A 21,020-nucleotide genomic window follows, 5' to 3' on the forward strand; every position below is an offset into this window, starting at 1 on the left:
CATGATTTTTCCCACATCAAGACTAAACCCCACCCCAGAGACAAATCTTCGAATTGAAGCTTCACCTACACGTCGAGGTGAGACTTCCCCTACTATTTTCCCATCATTTTCGGGCTCCAATGGTCCCCATTTCCCTACCACCCTGGTCATGGATTTCATCCATAGGGTCCTCAATTTTGGCCTCGTGCATATTGCCCAAGACACCTAGGTGAAAGGATCGAATGGCCCAAGAGGAGATGAATTGAGCCCTAATTAAAATTATTTCTACCGAACTCTAAAACAAGTAAATAACCTTATCCTAAACAAATAGTGAAGCAATTATAATGACTAAATTTTATAGAATGCTAAGTAAAAAATAATCAAACTATAACAAGAAGAGAATTGTGGAACATAAACTTACAAGAAAGTAAATATTCAAAGTAAATACGGGAAAGTAAAGAAATGTACGAGAAGACACCAAATTTTTTTCAGAGGTATCAATGAGTTGACACTCTCTCATAATCTTTGTTGGAGCATCCACTAAGAATATCACCCCCTCTTGAATCACCCAAGCGCTCCCTTGTGATAGCCACTTCTCCATCTTCGAATTGGTTGGTTTCAAACAAAGCATAAAACTTCCTCTCAGTGATCCCACAAGAACTCCAAGAGCTCACCAAGACACCTCTAATCACCAAGTGATCAACCACCAAGAGTAACAAGCCAATAGTTTCATTTGAGCCAAATCAAGCCTAGACTACTGTTAGATGCACACTTGCGACTCTCCTTACACTAATGATGTCCTCAATATTCAATTAAGAACTTTAAAAATCACTCTAATGTACTCGCTTACCTCTTGATCACATACTAAGTGTTTCAGCTCTTCTGCACTGCAAGGTTGCCTAGTGAGACAAAATAAAGGGGTATATATAGGCTATAGGTCCAAAACTAGCCGTTGCCCAACCACTTATATTTTTCATGAACACCAGAAAACTCGGCGTGCATAGTCTCTAAAACCAGATCATCTAGTATGAACTATTCACCTAGAACTAGCTGTTACTAGTCGTTGCAGCTCAGAATCCTCCGGCGACGCCTCCAATGTATGTGCCGGACCATCCTATGTGCATAAGTCCATTTTTTTCACCCAATAGAAACATTCTAGACTTTACTTCAGCGAAGCATTCAATGTATACGCCAGACCATCTGACGTGTATAAGTCCATCTTCTAGTGAACACAAAGAATTCCTATGGACTTCACTCCAACAGCGCCTCTAATATATGCACTGGACCATCCGGCATGTTCAACTTGAAATCCCTCTTCTGAACAATACTGTGACGTAGCCAATTTCTCTTCGCGGATCATCCGGTGTCTAAAAGAGCGCCAAGATGAAAGCTCTGACGTGTATAAACACTTCAGCGTTGCACCATCTGGCGTATAGAGATTTTTCATAACTTATCCAATTCAAACTTCTTTAAGCCATATCTTCCGTTTGAAGGCTTATCTAGCCCCTAAGTGTGATTTTAGTAATTAATGACAATACATATTGACTAACAATTACATTGAGAATTGTTAGTAGGTTGTTCCATAGGTGATGCATGATTGATAGAGTATGGATTCATTGAGGAATGGTGTGTGATTAAGAGATATGCATCGATATGAATGAGTTCTAGGTGATTCTTACGTGATGAAGGAGAAGCTAGAGTCGAAGAGATCTCAGGGGTTGAGGATGGTCTCAATAAAATTGACAATAAGCATTAAGGCTAAATTACTTGTGGAGATCAAATAACTAAAGGTATGAGATTTTCAATTGAGTTTTATGGACTAACTCATATGCTTTGTACTTGAGAGTGAGTGAGGTAAAGTTGGGTTGCTCACACATGTCACATTAGGTGCGTGTGTTTGAGCACTTGTCGTTGATTGTGCACGAGTTCAAGAGTTTGTTACTCTTAAAGACCATCGTCTACTAGATGGCTCGGTGGTGGATTACTGACGACCTCCTTAAGTGAAGATTATGAGAGGCTCAGAAGTGGTTGCGGAATTCACCATTTCTGAGGTGGAGTAAAAGTTGGCCATAGTGGAGGCGAAGAGTGCATGTGTGCAACCTCGTGAGGAAAAGAGTTGAAAAAGATCAGGCTCAAGTGTGACTGAGCTTCCTCAACGAAAATGTAGGATATCGGTGGATATCTGAATTTTGGTAACAAATTATTTATCTCCATATTTTCTTATTCTTGTGCATAACTTTGATATTCATACTTGTATGCTTATTTATATATGCATTGAGTTAATTTTGTGATATTCAAATCTATTGTTTTTGCACCGATCGGAAGTTCTGATGAACAGTAAAATCGGAACATCTGATGAACAATTATTATACTTGCTATGCTATTTATGTTGGAAGGTTTGGAAAACAATGTGGTAATTGCAGCAATGTTGTTAGTACATTGTTGCATGCTTATATGATGATACTCCTTTACGATGGCTTTAGAAATTCATAATGCGATTGTTGATATACTACTTATGTGCGACGCTGGCTTATGTAGCTCATCCATGCCATGACTTACTTTAATTCCGATAATAAAGATTATTAGTTAGTCTAGTGGCTATATTGTTGATGTCGGTGTTTTTAGTACCTGTAGCACATTTACACATTTATGTTTCTCGGCGAGAAACCATGAACCAGAATAGAAGAGCTTGCCCCTAACTTGCTTAAATTAATAGTAAAGTGGGGGTTGTAGGTGGTGATAGAAGTGAACATCCTACAAGTTATTGGGGTTAAGTAGATGGTAAAACCTATAGCTTGGTTTTTGGTTAAACTAGCTTTGTAGCATAGGCTCATTTGTTGCATATGTAGATTTTTTTTATATGATCATAACTAGTATTGATAATGTAATCTTGTTATTTTATACATGATGTAAACGATGAAAATGGTGAATCAAGAGTTGGCATATGTGTACCACTTATCTTGTCTATGTTTTGCATAGAAACAATTTTTTATATGAGACCATACAGTGGAGTAATCTATTTGGCAATTTGAAGTATGTTATACATGTTGCTACATATCGAGGATCATAACTTCTATCATTTACCTTTAAGGATACCTTATATGTGGATATGCAGAGGATGTTAAACTATGTGGTTCTCTTGCTTGCAATTGCAATATATCATCTGCATTTCATTACATTGCATTTGAACTAGGTCAGTGAGAAAGTCATATAACTATTTCAGAGTGCATAAGCCAGGTTAGTGAGAAAGTTATATGACTATTTCGGAGTGCTCTTGAAGTTATGTCGTGATCTTATGGTTGCGATCGTACCGGTACAACATCATATATTATCGTAATATGATGCAACTTTATACCTTGTTCGGTATGAAGGCAGTGGACATACGCATTGCACTGCATACATGTGCATTTTATTTACAATCATTGAAGATTATTCATGTAAAAGTGTTATATATCGAAGTTGCTATGAAAGTGAATATGAGAAGTGATGCTTCTTAGAAGTTCATCTGCGGTGTGGTTTAAATTGTGGATCTAAAGAGAATGTGAAGTTATCTGTTAGTCTGTATTGCATAGCATTTCACATACACCATACTGCATTGCAGAAGCTTTTACATTGATTTTGGTTGTGATGGATTGTATACAATTATTTAAGTAATAATATTACTTGTGGATGATATGGGGTTATAAGTGGATAACCTTTGTGGAGTTGGTATACATTATTCCATGTTGTAGCAAACATGCCTTTGGGAAGATTGTAGCAATCATTTTAGAGCATGTATGTGATTTTGTTGATTAATAACAACATAGTCAATGGGACTAACACGTTTGTTAATTATATGTCTTAGTGTATCTCATGGATGCAATTCATGAAGAAGCCACCGCAGTCGGGATAAAAATTGATTGAATTGGAGAAGTCCTAGGAAAGTTGTTAATGTCGGATGGTCTAGCGTAGAGGAGTTTGTATGAGCCAGCGCTTTGTCCCCGGGTGTCTTGAACACGCCGGATGGTCCAGCGTTATGAAGATGGTGCACCCCGGAGCATTTACATAGGAAGGAGTTGAAGAAGCTATACGCTGGATGGTCCGATGCTCAAAGTGGTACACACTGGATGGTTGTGCCAGAGTATTTATTCTAGAGAATATGTCAATGACTAGTTTGGCGTGGTTGTACACACCAGATGGCCTGATGATGAAGATTAGCTACGTCAGAGTATTTTGCACAGAGAGAAGTTGCGTGGTTTGGCTCAAGTGTACACACCAAATGGTTCAACGATGGAGTTAAAGGCAACACCAGAATATCCAGTGTTCAGAATGGTTTTGAGTGGGGTTCCAACGACTAGTTTGTGGAGGATATACACACTAGATGGTCCAGTGAGTACAATCTATTTACACTGGATCATCCGACATATACAGAAAAGTTGAGCCATTTGGGCAACGAGGCTAGTCCGTAAAGTTATCATCCAAGACAATTAAGCACAAGATTAGAGAAGGATTAATGCGAATAGGTCTAGAGAGAATTGTTGCTAGGTGTTGCTGTCTAGAGAGTGGATTAAGAAGTGATCCTACATTGTACCAAGTGATACGCCAGCACCTTAGAGTCTTGGTGACTCGTCGATACCATGAGCCTTGATGGCTCGAGCTTGTTGACCCTCCAACTTAGTGTGGAGCGGCAGCAATAAGCTTGTATAGGGACGTAGAGAACCTTGCCTTTGTGGCTTAAGCTCCTATGTGAATATGGCAATAAGTGACTGGAAGAGAGGCTAGTGGCGAGACCTTGCCTTGGTGGCTTGCTGGCTCATTCAGTTTCAGGCCTTACCTTGTGTGAGGAACCGTCCAAACAGTATTCTAATTAATCACTAAGTCGATCACTAACACGATCATGACTTCAGCGATTAAATATAATACCGCTCCGGTAGTCCCGGCACGTGTTTTTGCCCAAGAATCGAAACACATGCATTCCAACATGTACATCACAACATAGCTTAATAAAGAGCGAATAATAAATATTTATATTGCAAGTATTAAGCATGCAACTGATTTCAACAATTTACAATAAAAGCAAGCTAGTTGGAGACAAAACCTCTCAACTCCTAACCACAAAAGAACTACACAGCGAAAGTTAAACTTATAAACAACAAAAGAGAACGGTGCCACATGCCCTTAGGCACCGTCTTAACACACCACCTTCAGAGTAGGATGCACTACTCTTGCCCGTCACCCTGATCGGCAGGTACGAAGTAGCCAAAGACAGCCTCTTCCTCGACAGTAGCAATACCTGCATCAACTTAAGGGTGGCACCCTGAGTACGAAGGTACTCGCAAGACTTACACAATATGGGAATATAATATTCTGACTCCAAGGATTATGCATTGAGCTGTTAGCAAGGACAGGCTATAAGAATAAGTAAAACATATGCGGTAAGCAACCTAGACATATATGTGTGAGCACCTATACTTAACCAAATATGCCATTCTACCCTGCAATAACCAATAGAACATAAATGAAACTGTAATATAATTTAACATAAGTATTTGAATATATAAGAAAACTGAAACAACTCATCCACCACCATAATAACCGAACCATCAACCATATATCCAAACCATCAACCACAAATGCGAACTCTACGCCTTCAACCCTACAACTAGATCATACTTTAACAAACGATTTAGTTAATTCATACCAACATGACCAAGCCTTCTATACCAAACTAACCTTTTGACAACTTTGTAAACAAGCATGTACTTAGGCTGGCATCATTAGAAGATAAATCAGCTAAATAAAGATTACCATATCTAAAACCTTTGAAAACTACACTATTATCCTTCATGCTAGATATTATCATATCATTTGGAGAAAAAATGCATGAAAGATTAAGATCACATAATTAAACAATGGATAACAAATTAAAATTTAGAGATTCAACTAATAAAACATTTGAAATAGACAAATCATTTGAGATAGTAATTTTAACTAACCCCTTTACCTTTCCTTTGCTATTATCTCTAAATGTGATTTTGTCATATTCCGATCCATTATTGCTCATAGAAGTGAATATCCTTTGATTTACGGCCATGTGTTGAGTGCATCCACTATTTAGCACCCAATATCTTCCACCGAACTTGTAGTTTATCTATAAAATAAAGTTAAGATCTTTTAGTTACCCAAATTTGTTTGGGTACTTGGATGTTAGTCACCAAGGCTTAGGCACTTAAATGACATTCTTTTTAGCACCGATTATAGGAATGCCAACAAATCTAGCTTTAACACTAACATTAGAGCATCTCTTAAGAACATAGCATGAATCAAAAGATGCATATGAATTATCTTTGATATTATTGCAATCCTTCTCAACATGTCCGGTTTTCTTGCACTTCATGCAATGACCGCTACATTTCACAAAAATAATTTTGTGATGAATGAATGCTTTCTTACCCTTCTTAGGAACATACCCAAGGCCTTCATTCTTGGTGGAGAACCTTTGACTATCTAAAATTTATCTAATTTTGGATTCTCCAACATAACATCTTGCAAAATCATTGGTTAGTTTTTCAACCTTTTCTTTTAACATGATATTTTAATCAATAATCAAGACATCATTGCCAGATATAACTTTAGGCAAAGTAAGCAAATCATCATACAAGGTATATGAACACATATGAGGTAAAGTAGATGCATCATTAAGAATATTGCAAGATATGTGTTCATATCTACTTTTATTTTGTTGGTTTAATGAGCAATAAGAGAGTCATGAGTTTCCTTGAGCATCTCACGAGTTTCTTTAGATCCTCATGAGCCGTCTTTAGCTCCTCATAGGAATGTTGAAGAGAAGTGTGTCTTTTCTTCAATTCCTTAAATTTTGCTCTTTCTTTGCTCATGAAGTCATCAAAACCATTTATTAGCTCAACTAGATCATCATATGAATATTCATCTTCATCATTTGATACCTTAGAGTCACCCTTTGCCATAAGACAATAAGGTGTGGAGAAGAGTGAAGGTGCTTCCTTGATGGCTACACCGGCAAGACCATTTTGAGATGGCTCCTCATCATCGGAGTCGGAGCTTGAGCTTGCATACGAATCCCACTCAATATAACATGCATAACCATCTTTCTTCTTCTTGTAGTATTTCTCGAATACCTTCTTGCCATCACTCTCCTTCTTTTTCTTGGAAAATTTTCTTCTTTGTTCTTGCAATTTGTGGCCTTGTATCCCTTTTCACCACATTCAAAGCATCTTCTTTCTTCGAAGGGATTCTCTTTGGAAGATTGTCCCTTCTTGCTAAATCCACCTTGATATCTCTTCTTCTTCATGAATTTCTTGAATCTTCTCACAAAGAGAGGTATTTTTTCATCATCTTCCTTTTCATTATTACTCTCTTCATGATCATCATTATCTAGGGTATCGAATAGAGGGGGTGAATATGTGGTTTTTAAAACTAATTACTAAGCGATCAACGAAACTTGCGGAAACAAACTAAAGATCACTAGAGCAATATGAAAATAACTAAGAGCTATGTCAAGATTTGCAATCCTATGGTGTCATGAAACAATTTATATTCTAGGAAGATAAATTGTATAAAGTAAATTGCTCAAAGGATGACACACAAAATTTATCATGTAGTATCGGTGATTTTCCGATCACCCCTAATCCACGTTGAGATGAGTTCAAGCTTTTAACCGCTTCTCTATTAAGTATCTAATTCTCACATGAGAAAGATCTCACACAGGGCAACTCGATCTTAAGCCGGAATAGAACAAAAACTACTCAATACCTCGATTCCACTAGAGTAGCACTTAGCCTCTCTAGCAAGACGTGCTCAAAGCCTCTCACAATCATTACCGTGGCTCCTTTACAATCATCTTTGAAGGGCTCAACAACACAATAACCTCCAAGTCATCTAGGAGGCGGCAACCTCCAAGAGTAACAAGTCGATGATGCTTGCTTGAAGGATCACTAGTGCCCCAATGCTCAAACTCTTCAAAGTCATGCGTTAGATGCTCTCACACTCTCAAAAATACAACCACTAAGCCAAGAAAGGGAGGGAAGGAAGGCAAGAGCTCCAATGAGTTGTAATGAAGTGTTAGAGAGCTTCCTTGAACCAGTCAAGCTCTTATTTATAGCCCACACTCAAGAATATGGCCGTTGTTGTTGATTTGACACCTTTGCGTACAGGGCGGTCAGACCACAACTCAAACGGCGATCAGACCGCCGCAAATACAATGACTATAGAGGCATGATGATGAATTTGACATGCTTGTGGCGGTCAGACTGCGACCCCTCATTGTCAGACCGTAAGTAGGGAACAGAGTGCCAAAACTCTCTGTTCCTAGGGCGGTCAAACCACGACCCTCACAGTTAGACCATGAGTAGGGAACAGAGTTTCAAAACTCAGGGCGATCAGACTGGCCATACCGACAGTCAGATCGCTAGCCAGACCAGAGGGTCCAATCCCCTCTGTTTGTTTGGCGGTTAGACCACTCTTCGGTCAGACCGGGATTGAGTTCTACTAAGTATCGACAAAGTTTATATAGCGGTCAAATTGACCTCTCCGGTGGTCAGACTGCCGAAGCTCAGAAACATTCCAAAGATAGTCTTTCCTTGGTTTCTCTCAAACTAAATTTCCCACTCTATATGAAATGCAAGTTTAAGCAATAGTGGCACTATAGATATATCAAGTAAATGCACATCAACTTCTCTTAATAGTACGACACTTATTGAAGGGATCGGTGATGTCCTAAGAGGGGGGGGGTGAATTAGGACACTTAGAATCTATTCGGCTCCAAAAACTACACAAGATAAACCTATCAAAGATATGTTCTAGGTTTATCTAGAGTGTCTACTCTACCGATCAAAGTGCTTGCAACCTGCACAATACCATTTTGGCATATATTTGCACCCATATACGTGTACATATACATATGAAAAAAGGAGAAAGGAATAAAAGAAAAAAAGAGAGAAGGATCCGGCCGACCCGACGGCCTTCTTTCCTTTCCCGGTCGAGCCGGCCCGGGTTCCCCTCCTCCCTCCTCTCCATCTCCCACACTGAGCCAGCCCGGCCCAGCTCCCGACGGCCTTCTTTCCTTTCCCGACCGATCCGGCCCGGGCTCCCCTCATCCCTCCTCTCCTTCTCCTACACCGAGCCAGGCTGGCCCAACTCCCGGCACCTTATCCCCTCCGTCGGCTAACCTAGGGTGTTTAGGGTGCCCTATTTCTTTTCTCCCTTGCGCCCGAGGCGCCGCTTCTCTCTCCCTGCGCCACCTCCCTCCTCACACTCGCTAGCCGGCTCGGCCGCCCCTGCGTGCCTGAGCCGCTCCTTCCCCCCCCCCTCTCTCCTCCCTTTCCCTCTCCTCCCTAGGCCTAGCGCCTGATCGTGCACCTTGGCCACGCTTGCGCCATGCTCCCGAGCCGTGCCACTCCCTCTCCGAGCTACGTGTGCTCGTCCTCATCCCTTCCCGTGCTTATCCCCCCAACTCTTGATCCGATTTTGCCGCTAAGGAGCCCGAGCCACCGCTATATAGCCTGGACGTGTGCTCGTGGTGGAAGAAGAGGACGGATCCGAGAACAGAGATAGAGAGAGAGAGAGACAAGAGGGAGAGAGGAGAGAAAATCCAGCTAGAGAGAGAGTGGAGCCGGAGCCGCCGCCAATGGCCATCGCCGTAGATGCCCGATGTGTTGGGTTCTTGATCTGAGCCCACCTCTACCCCTTCCTCCCCACCAATGAAGCTTCGTGCTGTGGATTTGATGGCCTGCCATTCTTGTGTTTCTGTGATCCGGCCGGCCTCATGCCGCAACCGTGGAGATGGTGCTGTGCTATGATTTGGTTCGTCTGTTCTTGTGTTTCTGTGATCCGGTCAGCCCTCATGCCGCGACCATGGAGAGGTGTTGTGTGGTTCGGTGGTTGGTTGTTCTTTGTTCTATGATGAAAGCCGGCTGGCTTTGTGCCACAACCGCGCAAGGTGAAGGTGATTTGGTGGTCGTCGGTTTGGTTGATGAGTTCTGGCCGGCCTTCATGTCGTGGCCGTGTGATTTGTAGATGGCTTTCGGCCGCGTGGGTGCTATCCCGGTAGGGTTTTTGCTGCTGTTGATTTGGGTCGCCACCATGTGCGTGCGTATGGGCTCCAATCGGCCTTGTGCCGCGACCGCGTGTGGTGAAGCTATGAATTCTGGCTGGCCTTCGGGCCGTGGTAGTGACGTGCAGGTTTTGATCTGGCCGGCCTCGTTGCTGTGACTAACGAGATGGGTTTGGTCTCTATTGTTTTGGCTCCGGTTGTTTTATTGGCCGAGTTGGTGGAGGTGTGGGAAAATGCTCCGGTCGTTTACCGTTGAGGGTTGATTCGGCCATCATGCCATCAAGTTGGTCTTGCATCGCTGCCGTGTTCAGTGTTTCATGAATCGTCGCGGGTACGCGTGTTGTGGTTGTGTTCGTTGTGTGGGTTTTATCCCCTATCGGTCGGCTTTTGGTGTTCACCGTTGATTTCTCCACCGCCGAATGGGTGGGTTGTGCCGCTGGCGAAGCAATTGTGCCACCGGCCGGGTGAGCTGCGCCTCCAGCGGTGGTAATTGGCATTTTTTCTCATCTCCTTTTTGGCGTCGTTCGATGGGTGGTGTGTTCCGGCCGGTGAGGGTCATCTCTGTTGAGGTGTTCTGGCTGGTGTGTATGCATGTGTGCGCGCCTAATGCGTGTGTTGTTGTTGACGCCTCCATTGTTGGGCGCTGGCTGTGATCCTTCTCTGTTGTTGAGCACCAGCAGGTGACTGGGAGCCTGTTGATGTGTTTCCATTTTAGTGTGTGTGCCATCTATGTGCTCTAGCCGCTGGCTCACCCTTTGTAGCCCGGTTTGGTTATGTTGCTTGTTTCCATATGGCCGTGTTATTTGTCCCGCCGCTAGTTCTGTATGCACCATTATTGGAGGTTGCCTCTATTATCTCCCTCATGTTGGCATGTGCTGATAATCATATGTCCCTATGGACTGTTGGCTATTTGTTAGCTGGGATAGATTATTCTACCAATAGCTCGTCTGGTTGTGAGATAGTATTGCAGATGGTTGGGTTGACCTGTTGTCTGTTTAATGGTTGGTTACTTCTATCTGAGTTGTAGTGGCTATTTGATCTACTACATCTTTGAGTATTGCTCTCTTTACTGGGGGAGGATGGTGAACAGATGGTTAAGCCTCTCCCTGTATATGTTGTGGAGGCTATCTAGTGCTACTGCATCTTTCTATTGTTATCCATGTTGTCTACTTGATCGGCCTGAGATGCTGATGTTTATGTTGCCTCTGTGGCTCAATGCTTATAATGCTCTTGCCCTGTTTATGACGGTGATCTTTCATCACCTGTTGCTGGTACTTGACTGCCTTCATTATGATAGCTCGGATGTTTCCTTTGCTGTCGGCTGCTGTGGTTGTTACTCCGTGCTAAGTGTTGATAGTGGCTATGGTGCTAGGTGTTGGCAATGACTAATGGCCGGTCTGTGATGATTTATGTTCCTAGATCGATGGCAATATCTTCGTGGCTTAGCATGGTCTTGCCCTCCTGTTATCACCTTTATTTTTTCCATGGTGACCTTTTGCCTTGATGGCTTGCTTGCTACTCCTCTCTGTTGATTACTGGAGCTGGTGGTGATTATTTTGACCTTGGTGACCTTTGCCTTTGTGGCATTTTTTTTGCCTGTGTGGTTGTTGCCTTTGTGGTGGTATTCGTTGCCTTTCGGATTTGGCCAATGACTTTGAGGAGGCCTAAGAGGGGTTGCCTGTGGGATATGCTGAGGTTAGAGGTCGTAGATAGGAGTCTAGAAACACTGCAGTTTACCGGGCTCTCGCGAGGTTGTAGTTGGTGAACTGCCGTATAGCTAGACTCTGTCTCCCTCTATTTTCTTGTAGTACCTGAGGCTGCGGCCGATGATGAGGGCCTACAGATTCTAAGGCCTGCGTGGGCGATGATGACCCAGGATATATAAACAGTCCATAGAGCTCATGCTAGACTGCTTGTCCCGTTGTTTGCTTTGTTTCTAACGCTTACTTTGCTCTGTTTTGATGCTTGTGACTACAGCCTTGCAGACTCGGAGATGACCACCAGATAACGATTATCAGCGCAGCTTAATCAGAGGTTGTTCGGGAAGTCGGACGTAATTAGCCGGAGGTCTTGTGAGACTACGAGAACTAGGACAGATGATCGCTTGAAGACTTAGTCTAGCATGTGCGTTGTACGTGTGTGTGAGCAATTGTAATAGGATGAAACTATACTTTATGATTTTGATAATGAATGAATAAAGTTATGTGTTTCTATTACAATTGTCTCTGTTTCTTTTTGTATACTGTGTGTATACTAGCACGCCCACGATGCAGCGATATACATATACACCAATTTGAATACAAAAGCGCGTGTTTTGAATCCGCGAAACACAACTTATCTAAGAAGGTAAATTGCAAGAATATAAATGCAAAAACATAAATAAGGTAGAGAGAACAAACTCGGCACAAGGATGTTTATCCCTTGCTATCGATGGCATAAATGCCACCCCTAGTCCACGTTGGAGCTCTACAAAAGATATGCTTCTAGTCGGCACCTGGTCATGGCTCTTGAGCCACCAAATCACAAAGACAAGGCCTCCACCTGAATGAGCCACCAAGCCACCAAGGCAAGATATCACCACTAGCCTCTCTTCCGGTTCCTTGCCGACATGATCACTTCGGAGCTTGAGCCACCAAGGCAAGAGTCTCCACATCCCCGTACATACTTCTCATCGCCGCTCAACAAGTTTGAGCCATCAAAGCCCAAGATGCCGACGAGTCACCAAGACTCCAAGGCGCCGACGTACCAAGAGGTATAAGATAGGATCACTGTTTGATCCCTTCTTCAAGCTGCAACATCTAGCTACAACTCACTCTAGGCCAATAAGCACTAAACACTTTCTAATCTTGTGCTTAATTGCCTTAGATAATCACTTTAAGCACTTTGGTGGTTTGTATGTCTTCTCAAGTGTGTATGGGCTTACTCTAGACTTTAGAAGCATACCACATCTTCAAATAACTGAGTGGAGGGGTATTTATAGTCTCAAACCCACACACTAGCTGTTAACCCAACGGCTCAAAAAAGGTGTTAGCACCGGATGATCTGATGAGAATAATAGTACTAACACCGGATCATCCGGTGAGTACACTCTCACAAACTACCCGTTGAAACCCCACTCAAGCCTCTGTGAACACCAGTCACTCCGGTGTATACTTCATCTCCATCATCGGACTATCTGATGAGTTATCCCGAGCCATCCAAGCCAATTACATTCTCTCTGTGTAAATTGCTTCGGTGTTAGCATCTGGTGCACATCACTTCATCACTGGACTATTCAATGCCTTGAACTTCGTTCTACCTCTTTGCACTGTTCATTGTCTGGTACATTTTCCAGTGTAGCCTTGCTTCATCACCGGACCTTCCGGTGTGTTGATCTTCGATCTGCTACGGCTATAACCTTCTCTGGTGGAAATGCTCCAGTGTGTATCTTTCTATGATTATTGTACTATCTGGTGAGTTGTTCCATTCTGCCTTATGGACAGAAACACTCCGGTGTTGCTATACTTTGATCACCAGACTATTCGGTGAGACTTAGCCTTCTTCAGCACGACACCCTTCTTTGGAAGAATTGCTCCAGTGAGCACACTTGCTAATCACCGAATCTTCCGGTGAGATCTTTAAGTCTCTCTCCCCCTTTATCAAATATGCTTCGATGACCTCAACATCCACAGCAGCGGACCATCTGGTGAGACAAATCTTCCTAGGACTTTTCCAATTTAGTCCAACTTTGTCCTAACTATAGTGACTATAGTGGCTTCTTCATGTATTACATTCATGAGATTTACTATATATATTCTTGATATGTTAGTCTCATTGACTATATTATCATTAATCACCAAAATCACAATAATAGCTTAATAGGGTCATTTTCGCTATACTTATCCTATCAATTCTATCAATTTCTCTTCCCTAATCTCCTTTGATCGGCAAAAGAAAATGTCATACAATTATACCTTTGCTTTGAGCTAGTAATTTTCATATTTTCCACTCATGCATCTTTTAGATTCGTAACATCTTTATGACTAACCTTCTCATAATTCATTCAAACATATTAGTTAAAAAATATATATTATTATTAATTACCAAAACACAAATTAAAAGGCTAGATACTTCACCTTCATTATTATTCTAATTTCCAAATTCATTTTCCTAGTAAACACGTGTTCATGATGTCAGGTCTAAAACTCCCAAATCCTTGAGACATGTTATCACTTGAATGGTAACATGCAAGTATGCAGCTGTTTTTTTAAGAGAAAAAGTATGCAGCTGTTGTCCTGCTGTTTCCTTGTTGAACCGCAATGTATTAGATATCTGTTGCATAATTAGAGTGTTGTAGAACTATTTTTGGGACGGCCAATCGCACTAGCGTCCAACCGAGTGTACCAGGGGTCCGGCCCATGTGACAAGGGTATATTCTGGCCCGTTTCGTCATTATCGCTTTCTAGCCTGTGTTCAAATGTCCGTTTTGGTATGCTCTACAGCGATGCTCATTGAATGATAATAAATTTATGTTCACATATACAACACAACTCTAGATTTTATTCAAGCCAAGAAATATTTTTACGTTCTATTCCTAGACGAAACGAAATACCTATTATATTCTAATTAAATCCTATTATAAAAAAAAGGTCCAGATAGACTGAGAAAAAAGAGCTTCATTTCGATTTTCCAGTTTGGAAAATCAAATATTCATTTCCTTCGTATGAACAAACAGAAAAGTACACCAACCGTCTCTCGATTCATTTATGTAGCAAGTCCCACACGTCAACTAATTGCATGGATGTGCCGAAGGGAATCTCTAGCACCATGTACGGTTTTCCTGGTGCTTGCTTCGCAATTGGCACGACGAAATTGTAGCGTCAATTTGTCATACGCTTGTATGGTTCAGTGCAATGCTAACCAGTGAAGCTGTAATAGCGAAACAAACAACATTCCAGTCTAGCCGAGTGAAGCAAAGGGTATTTACTTTCCTCCAAACTATTCATATAAAATCCTGTGTTTGAAACGAGACCTTAGTTAAGCAGTTCTGCGCTTGAATTAAACAGTACGTTGTTTGCACAATGAAGACACGCGTTAAATGGCACATGCACCGAAGAACACTCTTGCAGTTGATTCAACAATGGAAGGTTTACTGGCGCTTCTGTACATATCAAGTTACCAAACAAAGGAAATCTTGTGTGCGACGTACGCCATCAAACGCCTTGAGGACAAGTCGACAAACCAGCCACCTAGCCTGGCTGAAGTGCTGCACGACAGCCGTCCTTGCAGTACACATCAGCAGCATGACACCAAAGAAGCCCCAAGACGAAGATTAGGCCCTGCAATCAGATGTAGTGAGAAGACAGTGATATATGATGCAATACAAATACTTACTTTCATATACCCACTGAAAGTCACTATACTGAAAGCTGAGCCAAAAGTTGGGTCCGAATGCTTAAAGGTAAAGTCTATAGTTGTGCAGCACTAAACAAAACAAATGTCCACAAAGTCCCCAAACTATGTACTTGCAGTTCAACAGCAAACATTTTACCAGGCATAAACACCAACATCCATTTGCATGAATAAATGGTACATCATTCTTATTTTTACTAAGGTTTTTTTTTTAACTATGATAAATGTTAAGTCATAACTGTTCACTTATTGATTTGCCTCATATAGCTTGTCAAAGGACATTAGCACCAATCTCTTTAGACTAACCAATTCAATCATAGTTCAAAAGGAAAAAAAAAAATATCAATGGCATACTTGACTATGCTCAAACTGCTGATATAGTTGAACCAACTTTACAATTTACAATAATCAAAATGGCAGCTCAACATGATAGAACTGATCTTGCTTGTATTATGTTCAAATGCTGTCAGGATTGCATCTATGCAATGTTAAGCTATCAGAGTGAATTAAAAAATCGGCACCTAGGTGTAAAAAACAGCCTAAGTTAGTGTTTTAGCACCGATGGGGCTATGTGTGTTCTGTACTCATAGGCAGAGCAATCTATACTATAGTGGGTAGGTACTAACCACATGACAAAACAGACTACCACTACACAGAAGCCCATCATTATTCATTATGAGTGCACAATGGAGACTAGAGATGTAATGACAGAAAAGACAGAAGCCCATCTTCATTACTTATAAACTGTTATTTTGAACAGAACTATGGAGGAACTTGTACTTTCTACTCTAACAAATTTATAAATGGCAGAAATAATTTTTTACTGCAATAAATCAGAAAGGATGCAACCATGCTCATCGAAGCCAGTCATTACCACTTGTAGAAGACAGACCTAGTTACAAGTAACAGGGTGAAGAAGTAACTCGGTCTGGAGTAAATTTGCCATGCAGAAGGCACAAATATCCTAGGAGAAGTAGCTAATACATTTCCAATTCCAGCTCACTAGAAGAACACTTTGGTCAGTTATTATCTTATTAAAACAAAGTTAAAAGAAGACACCTCTTTAATTAGAGAAAAAAAGAATCTAGATTGGAGTCCTATACGGATATTGCGACTCAATGTGGAAACATACATCGTGCGTCTTCCATGGACTACTATCATGACAAACATGCACAACGCTATAGCGTGGAGGCTTAGATGCCTCATGGAGGAGAAGACTATACACAAATCCTAGAGGGATAAACATGCAATCACAGGGAATTAAAATATTAGTTGATTGTAAGGAAAGAAAGTAAGGAATGAAAGAAGATGACACGTTCTTTGCTATATGAGAAGAACAAAGAATATGTTGTTTGAGCGGCTTGGAACCGAACGCCGGGCACCTTGCAGAAGTCGCTGCTTTCTTCCATGGCCATGGTGGCTTGCAGTGGCTTGAACGTGAAAGGCGTTGGTCCTAGGAGAGAGAAAGCAATAAAGTGACGTGTCTCTCCTCTTCTTGCCAAATTGCAATGGGTTCACCGCTTCATAGCACCTACGAGGGGGTTGGGTAAGGTCGACGACCATCGGCACCAGAGCGGCTACCAGGACCTGGCGAGGTGGTGGTGTGCAGGCCCGGGCGAGACCAACGACCCTAGAAAGGAGTGGCTGAGAGGGGTCAAGTGAGGTCAACGACTTCCAAGATGGAGCAGCTGCGCACGGGCGGGCGACGACCGTGACATAGGACTCAGTGATCTACTCGCTCTACACTGAAGAAGTCCTCTAGACACCTCAAATGGAACATAAGTTTTAGTGGAGTCAGCTAAGGATCACTGATTGCATGAGAAGTCAACCTGAAGTCGAATTTCGTGGGATTTCTTTGTCGGTGAAGGGAACCTTGGAGAACGACCGGTGGGAGGGGGAAACATGATTGATGGGGCATGGTCTTGAGAGTAAATTCTTTTAGATTCCCAAGGTTCCCAATGAAAAAAATTATAGCATAGAGTGATTAATATCCTTTTAGTAGCTAAAATAATGGACCAAGAGGGTTGGCATGATAAAATAAAAGGAACGAAAGGGTGAAAAGCAAGGAAGAGAAAAAGAAGAATGCGTGCATGCAACAGAACATGTGTGTATGCATTCACACCTCCATATATGCATGCATTCAAGCCTCGATACATGTTGGGGAGAAGTTCTCCACACACGCCGATAGAAAAAAAGGTTCCGATTCCATGACGACGCTTTCGGGGAAAGGGGGGCAAGAATAGTGTCACTGTCTTGACCAGGACCATGGAGACGTGGTTGAGCAGTCGGCGGCGGTGAGTGCACAGTTGAGACAACCTAGGTGAACTATAGACAACAGATTGGATCATTTTTATCATGGGTCTTCTGCCAAATGGAGTCTTCTCATGTCAAACTACATGAAGCAATCGAGGGGAAGGAGTAGCATCATAAACACTAAGGCGACAAACACGCCATATTTGGCATATATGACCAGAACTTCTTTTGTAGGATGATGGCGACCATGGTATCACAGTGAGGGGCAATAAAGAGTACAGGAAGCCAACGCCACGATGCACGTATGATCTACATGGTGCCTTGGAAGGCGAGGTAGATGGTAGCCAGGAGCTTGCCGGCGATCAGGTTGAGTGGCCTGGTATCTCTGCCACCGTGAGATATAGCTAGGTAAAGATGGTGGCGTTGTGGTTGACAAAGCCTTTAAGTTCTTGACACGGGTGATGAAGACACCAATGCAAGCAAAGGTGACAAGCCACAGTAGGCATCCATGATTATGTAGAGGTGACAAGCCAAAGTGGCAGCTTGACGTGGACACAATTGGTAATGGAGAGGTTGACCATGAGGTAGGTGCTAAGGTTAGCATTAGCACGTGAGCATATTCAGGGGGTATGTCTATGCTTGGTACAAATTGATAGCCAGATCAATGTACATTAAGTCCTACTGAATCATAGGCCTCCTCATGATACTACAATGCAGATTCCTTCGGTAAAAATATACATTTCTATAAGGTGATACATATAGTTATATATCATTGCATTTTCTCAGATAATCAATAGTTATATCTGTTATCAGATTATTGCTTATTCGATTGAACACAAGATATTAGTAGAATTCAAATATTATATAATTCTCTACATAAACAAAAATGATGTTATCTATTGAATTGACCAAACCGGAAGGAAGCAAAACAACTTGAAATAAAAGGTTCCCTAGCTATTCATCATAGATATAGAAATGGTCTCCTACAAAAATCCCATGGTTGGATCTTGGTTGTTGGCCAGATGGATCAACTATCATGTACTTATGTACAATTGAAAATGAATGTTGAATCTTAGACGATAAGAGTAGCTATCCTTATGAGACTATTCGTGATACAAAACACTCATTTGATAGCTTAAGTTGTTCCTTAACCGCTTAATCAAAGGAAAAGAGGTAGCTTACCATGGATGTAAAGCTACTATTATTAGTCTTGGAAAGTATCATATGATAGTTGTGATGATGCTAGCAGCGCAATTGCGTGGTGTACCGTGCTAGTTGGTGGTTAATATGAAGTTTCTTCTGCTATTTGTCTGAAAGTCTCAAAATGGCATGCATGTTCCAAAGATAATAAACAAATACCTCTTCTTATCTGAGTTTCACAAGTTTTCTGATCGCACGGTGTGAATTACACATTATATTATCACCTAAACACCAAACAACACACAACAGTAAAGAACCTCAATGAGGACTGCTTGCAAGAATAACCAGAAGGGCAAAGCACACTAGCATCAAACTAATATCTTCATCATATCGTACTGTCTTATTGTTGGCAAAATACAAGTAAACAAAGGCTATGAGCACAAGCTTACCATTTCATATGCTTGGTGGAGACAAAGATGGTGGGTGACCAGCATACAGTTCCCCATATAAGATGGAGCGGCTAGTTTGACAGAACCACTCAAGCTGCAATGTCTTGACCTCCAGCGAAAAACACTTCAAATTTGGGTCCTTCGGCAAATGTATCACGGACATGCCTTCTGGAATCCCTTGTAGGAGCAAATATCCCCCTGCTACACCCACGATGTCATAGCGATGCTTTACGGGCAACGGGAGTACCTCCTCAGACTGCCATTGATTTGCAATATCACCATGGTTTCGCAAGATGGTATATGAGAGATGAACCATGTCATCTGCAATGTTGTCGCGGAGAGAAAACAAGCCAAGTTGTCCTTCCCCTGCCTCCACAACGGCAATCCCTCCCCCCGGGTGGTCCTGTGGGAGTTCAACAGTGGAGAACTCCATCCCACTTGTGTTGAGCACAAGTAACTTGTCCCTCCGATGCATCAACCAGTAGAAGTATCTGTGCGCGTAGTACCTCTGGGACAACTCAGAGCCTGAAGCCGGATCGCCCGGCCCTGTGATCAAAGCACTCCAGCCGTCAAATGTAACAGAATGCCATCGTCCTACGCCTGATGAGAAGACGAAAAGGACCAGCTTAGTTGAGCATTGCGCCAAGCAGATCACCCTGAACGACGTGTCCTTGTCACGTTCACCGGCATGGGCGAGGAAGGGTTCAAAATCGACGATGTCCGTCTGGCGGACGGAGGCGGTTAGGTTGGGGGAGATGGCTGGGAGCAGAAGGTAGCGCCGGTGCAAGGGGTCGCAGACGGCAAGGTCCGTGATCCAGACGAGGTCGCCGCGATTGTAGCCCCTGCCCTCGGGGACGCCGGAGAGGAGGAAACGGCCGTCGCGATGGTCGCGGCGGCGCCAGCGGTGGGGGGATGGGAGGAAGGAGAACGAGAAGTCGGCGGCGTCGGCATGGGCGAAGGAGCGAGCGGCGACGGCAGAGGGGTGGGGCGGCTCGGCGGGGATGAAGCCGTTGGCGAGGATCCCGAGGAGCGGCGGCGGGTGGAGGGCGTGGTAGCGGCGGAGGAAGGAGTGGTCGGCGACGACGCGGCGGAAGTGGGCGCAGGCGGTGGAGGCGCGGGCGAGGTCTGCGGGGGAATCGAGGTGGAGGAAGATCTCCCTCAGGGCGTCGTCGGCGAGGTCCGCAGGGGATTGGAGGCGGCGTGGTGTTGGCTGCGCTGGCGAAGCCATGGCGGTGCAAATGGAATTGGAGAATTGGGATTTTGCGGACTACCCACCGGGATTTATGGATTGTTTGGTTGGAAGCCTCGACTGTTTCTACTAGACCGGACTACCACACAGGGTGTTTTGTGTGTCTGGTTCCTCAGATCTGAGTCGTGTGGAGATGTTAGATTTGGGTTTTCTTCGATCAATTCAACTAGGAGGCTGTCGATGTTTCATATCATTTTTAGTGTATCTAAATAATAATTTTAAAGTGTTGGTACATCCGGCGATCTAAGGTATAGGTCTCCTTTTCAGATTTGGTGGAAGGAGTGAATTCTGATTTCGAATTTTGGTCTACTTTTTTTTTGGGTCTATTTTTTTTGCATAATTGGTTGGGTGAGTCTCAAATCAAACAAGCCATGTACCAAAGTTTGCGTGGAGACTTACAAGTGAAGAAGGTTTTAATGCGACTATTCTAGTCTTCTAGTAATCTTATTTTTACAGTTTTTTTTAAATGATTGAATCGTGTTTTCGGCTC

The 21,020-nt window shown here is 42.7% G+C and overlaps 1 protein-coding gene across 1 annotated transcript; it reads right to left on the minus strand.

Moving 5' to 3' along the window:
• Window positions 1–15,060: 15,060 nt before the first annotated feature.
• On the minus strand, window positions 15,061–20,691 carry LOC133893486 (uncharacterized). Its single transcript, XM_062334514.1, has 2 exons — window positions 19,282–20,691; window positions 15,061–15,366 (listed from the first exon to the last, which is right to left on the minus strand). The coding sequence occupies exon 1, from the start codon at window positions 20,507–20,509 to the stop codon at window positions 19,286–19,288; it is 1,224 nt and encodes a 407-aa protein (XP_062190498.1). The 5' UTR covers window positions 20,510–20,691; the 3' UTR covers window positions 15,061–15,366; window positions 19,282–19,285.
• Between the last annotated feature and the right edge of the window lie 329 nt (window positions 20,692–21,020).

The sequence above is a fragment of the Phragmites australis genome, chromosome 15 (assembly GCF_958298935.1).
Source record: "Phragmites australis chromosome 15, lpPhrAust1.1, whole genome shotgun sequence".
Classification (NCBI taxonomy): Eukaryota; Viridiplantae; Streptophyta; class Magnoliopsida; order Poales; family Poaceae; genus Phragmites; species Phragmites australis.